At 35.9% G+C, this 3795-nt stretch overlaps 1 protein-coding gene across 1 annotated transcript; it reads right to left on the reverse strand.

The window, feature by feature from the left end:
* Positions 1-1252: 1252 nt before the first annotated feature.
* On the reverse strand, positions 1253-3174 carry LOC111385925 (premnaspirodiene oxygenase-like). The gene is made up of 2 exons (XM_023010346.1): positions 2219-3174; positions 1253-2132 (listed from the first exon to the last, which is right to left on the reverse strand). The coding sequence occupies exons 1-2, from the start codon at positions 3116-3118 to the stop codon at positions 1512-1514; spliced, it is 1521 nt and encodes a 506-aa protein (XP_022866114.1). The 5' UTR covers positions 3119-3174; the 3' UTR covers positions 1253-1511.
* Between the last annotated feature and the right edge of the window lie 621 nt (positions 3175-3795).

The following is a 3795-nucleotide window of genomic DNA, read 5'->3' on the forward strand; positions in this document are numbered from 1 at the left end:
TATGTATTAATTCCCCTAATATGTTAGGGATTCTTTGATTATAAATATGTGGCATACAAAACATATTGAAATTGACTAATTGTTCAATTAGTTATTGGTCCAAAGACATTCTTTTTAATTTCTTACTATTGATTATTGTGAATTCTCTGCTTTTGTCTGTGATTTTCTTGGATTTGGGTTTTCACATATATCTTATCTTCTTCATGATCTATTATTTTCATATTGTCAATTTTCTCGTTCTTCAATTATTTGACCCGATGATGACAATTGGTATTAGAGTGATTCTGATAACTTGTTTGTTTCTAACAATTTCAATTATAAAAAATCATCCTATTTACAGAGAAAAAAATCTCTTTGACGAATGGACACGATTATTGGTGAAATAATACCCACACAAGACGAAGAGTTGAATGTAAAAGTAGACTAATAGATAGCTTAATATTTGAAAATGTCAAGCGTGCAGCCTTACCCGTACGTGTGTGGCCGCGTGTCCATTGACTAGCCGAGAGAAAAATTCTCTGCTGGACACGATCGGTGGTGCACGACTATGACAGCCCATGTACGGTGCCTGGACAATTACAACTAGTTTGGATTGAAAGAGAAGATTTACCATGCAATAGTGCACATATTTCTCACAAAGATTTTTCTCTCGTAAACCGATTTGATATAAGTTTCTTAAAACAAATGACTACAATAATAAGTTGTACTTTTTTATTTAGTGCAAGTATAATTCTACATGTACATTATCGTATCCATAAAGATATTCATAATATATATATAGAATTTCATGATTAAAGGGTTGAAAAAACTATTTTTCAATTCTCCAATAATGTTATGTCATTTGTACATTATAGACAATAAGCATTACAGAAGATAATAAGCATTACAGAAAATAAAAAGTGAAAAGAAAAAATTATGTGGAGAGATACTTATTTTCTGTCAAACTTAAACACGACACTGGCAACTTCAAACACACTCTCAAGTCATCATACATGTTTGAAATCATAGTAGCTTTATTACAATGAAAGTGATTCCTCAACATTGAATTTGTGCTTGTTAACAAGTACCATATCCATGGCAAGCAGCCAAGCTGAACAACTGTACATGGATTATCAGACTGTTGAGGGTAATTTGCAAAAGAAAATCGAAGCGAGAAGGGAAATTGTGCTTTAATGGGAAAACAGTCAATATGAAGGAGAAAGAAAAAAAAAAGGTTATCTTCTACACATTTGCTGACAAGATAAGTCCTGAATGCTACAATGACCTGATATGATCGATATAAGTGAAAAAATTTCAATAGGATGAAAAAAAGTTGAATAATGACAGCATCTCGGTATGAATACTAAATTCTAAACATTATTGTAAGGATAAAAACTGAGCCCGTACATGAATACAAATACAAGATCACCATGGTGAAGAAGCATACACTAAATAACAAATAAATTTCTATGCTTTTAACAGAAAAATTCAAACAGTGAAGCTTCATTATTAGCACCAAGAATTGGGATTAATTAACCATCAACAGGAGGGTTGTAAGGTTTGGCAATCAAGTAAAGGCTGTTTTTCCTCTGTACACTTATTCCTGATACCTCAGTCATGTCAAGATCTTCAGGACTCATTCCGTTAGGAAGTTTCCAGTGAAAGTGATAGAGAAGTTGAGCTAAAGGAAGATCAATATTTGCCAAGCCAAAGTTCATGCCTGGACAAAACCTCCTTCCTGATCCAAACGGAAGATATTCGAAGTTATTTCCCAAGAAATCAACAGAACTGTTCTCAAACCTCTCTGGCTTAAACTTTTCTGGTTCTACCCAATATTCTGGATCTCTTCCCAAAGCCCAAATATTAACGGTAACTCTTGCTTTGACGGGTATAGTATACCCATCAACTTCACATTCTTCCCTACATGCTCTTGGGAGTAAAGTAACGGCAGGGTGTATTCTAAAATTTTCCTTGATTACTAACTTTAGATATTTGAGTTTTTGAACGTCACTTTCCTCAATAGTCTTCTTCCCTTTACAGACTTGCCTTACTTCATCTTGTGCCTTTGCCATCACATCTGGATTTTTCATCAACTCCGCCATTGCCCAATCAAGTGTTGTGGATGAAGTTTCAGTTCCAGCAGTGAACATGTCCTGCAACAAAACTAGCATATTAGTTTATGTTCAAACATTTGCAAAGGTTATAAGGAAAATACAATTTTTATGGTGAAACTACTTACAAAAATCATTGCTTTGATGTTGTCATCCGTAATTGGAACGTCAAGGTTCCCACCTTGTTGTAATCTGAGTAGAACGTCTACTATGTTGTTACCACCTGATTCTTCATTGTCTATTTTCCCTGTTGCTAGTTTGCGTTTATGCTCATCGACAACAACGTCAAGTATTGAATCTAGTTGACGGCGCATCTTCAACAATTTATGCTTATTCCAACTAATGAGCTGTAGAAACTTTAAGGAGGGGTAAAAATCAGCCAATTCAAACCCCCCAGCCAAAACTACTCCTTTCTTCATGAACATTATCAAAGTATCTTGGTTTCTCAGTATCTCACCGAATGCTGCTCTGGATGTGACGTTACTTGTAAATGAGAATATTTTGTCGGTGATATTGATTGGTTCTCCATGAGACGACTGAATGGATTTTATTAAGCTCGAAGTCTCATCTAGCCTTATAGAGCTGAAGGACCGGACGTTTTTGTTACTTAGGAGCTCCATAATGCACAATTTTCGCATTTGCCTCCAATAGGCATTATATGGACTAAAGGCAAGATCCGTGTAATCATACCACAGAGTTTTCATTCCAATACTTTCCGGCCTATCAGCACAAGCAAGATCATTAACAGTGAGAACCTTTTTAGCAATTTCACGTGAGGATATGACGATTGAGGAGACTTCACCGAGCTTCAGATGCATGATTGGCCCATATTTTTTAGCTAAATTGCTTAGTGATTCGTGTGGGAGGGCGCCCGTCAAGAGGTGAAGGTGTCCGAGCATCGGTAGCTTCCGTGGACCAGGAGGCAACTTTTGATGCTTCGGCTTCTTCCACCCCTTAATGAAGAAGGAGATGAAAAATATAAAAAGAAAGATACTAATGAAGTTAAATGTAAGAAGCTGGATATCCATTATGCTACTGGGTTTTGGTTGTGAAGAAAATACAGGCACAATGTCTCTTTTATATATTGCCAAGGAAATTATTCATATATATATATATATAAGAATTTGTATCAATATTGACTCGCGTTGGCACGGGCATGCATCTGTTTGGCCCCCATTAATACGCATTACATTTCATTTTTTTTTTTTCCCAATTTTCAACCTCCTTTTTTTGACTCAAGTGGGCTCCACAACTGCGACATGACTGAACATTTTGCAGGGAGCCCCCTTCGTCAAGAGTAAGGGGTAGTTGGAGGGGTAGGATCGTAACTTTGCGCTGCCACATTAATGTGGCCTCCTGTGACACGCATGTACCACAATTTGAATTGTATGACAACGGGCCGTGCATTCGTTTGAAAAATTGACAAATAATGTGTTTTGCAAACAGGGGTACACTCGTTTCAATTTGTTTCTCAACGGATTCTGACTACAATGTTTTTAATGATATTTCAATATTGGTGTCTACAAAATAATATTGACTAGTACAAATTTTTATACTAAAGCGCCATACTTGACTAAAATTCAGTTTTTATCGACTAAGAAGTGGGCACTTGCAAACTCTTTTATTCTTTTCACACTCTTTTATCAGATCTATTTAGACAGTTATTTTGAAACTTTTTTCTCATACTAGTGACGCAAAGGGCAAC

The sequence above is a fragment of the Olea europaea genome, unplaced genomic scaffold (genome assembly GCF_002742605.1).
Source record: "Olea europaea var. sylvestris unplaced genomic scaffold, O_europaea_v1 scaffold3344, whole genome shotgun sequence".
In the NCBI taxonomy this organism is placed as follows: domain Eukaryota; kingdom Viridiplantae; phylum Streptophyta; class Magnoliopsida; order Lamiales; family Oleaceae; genus Olea; species Olea europaea.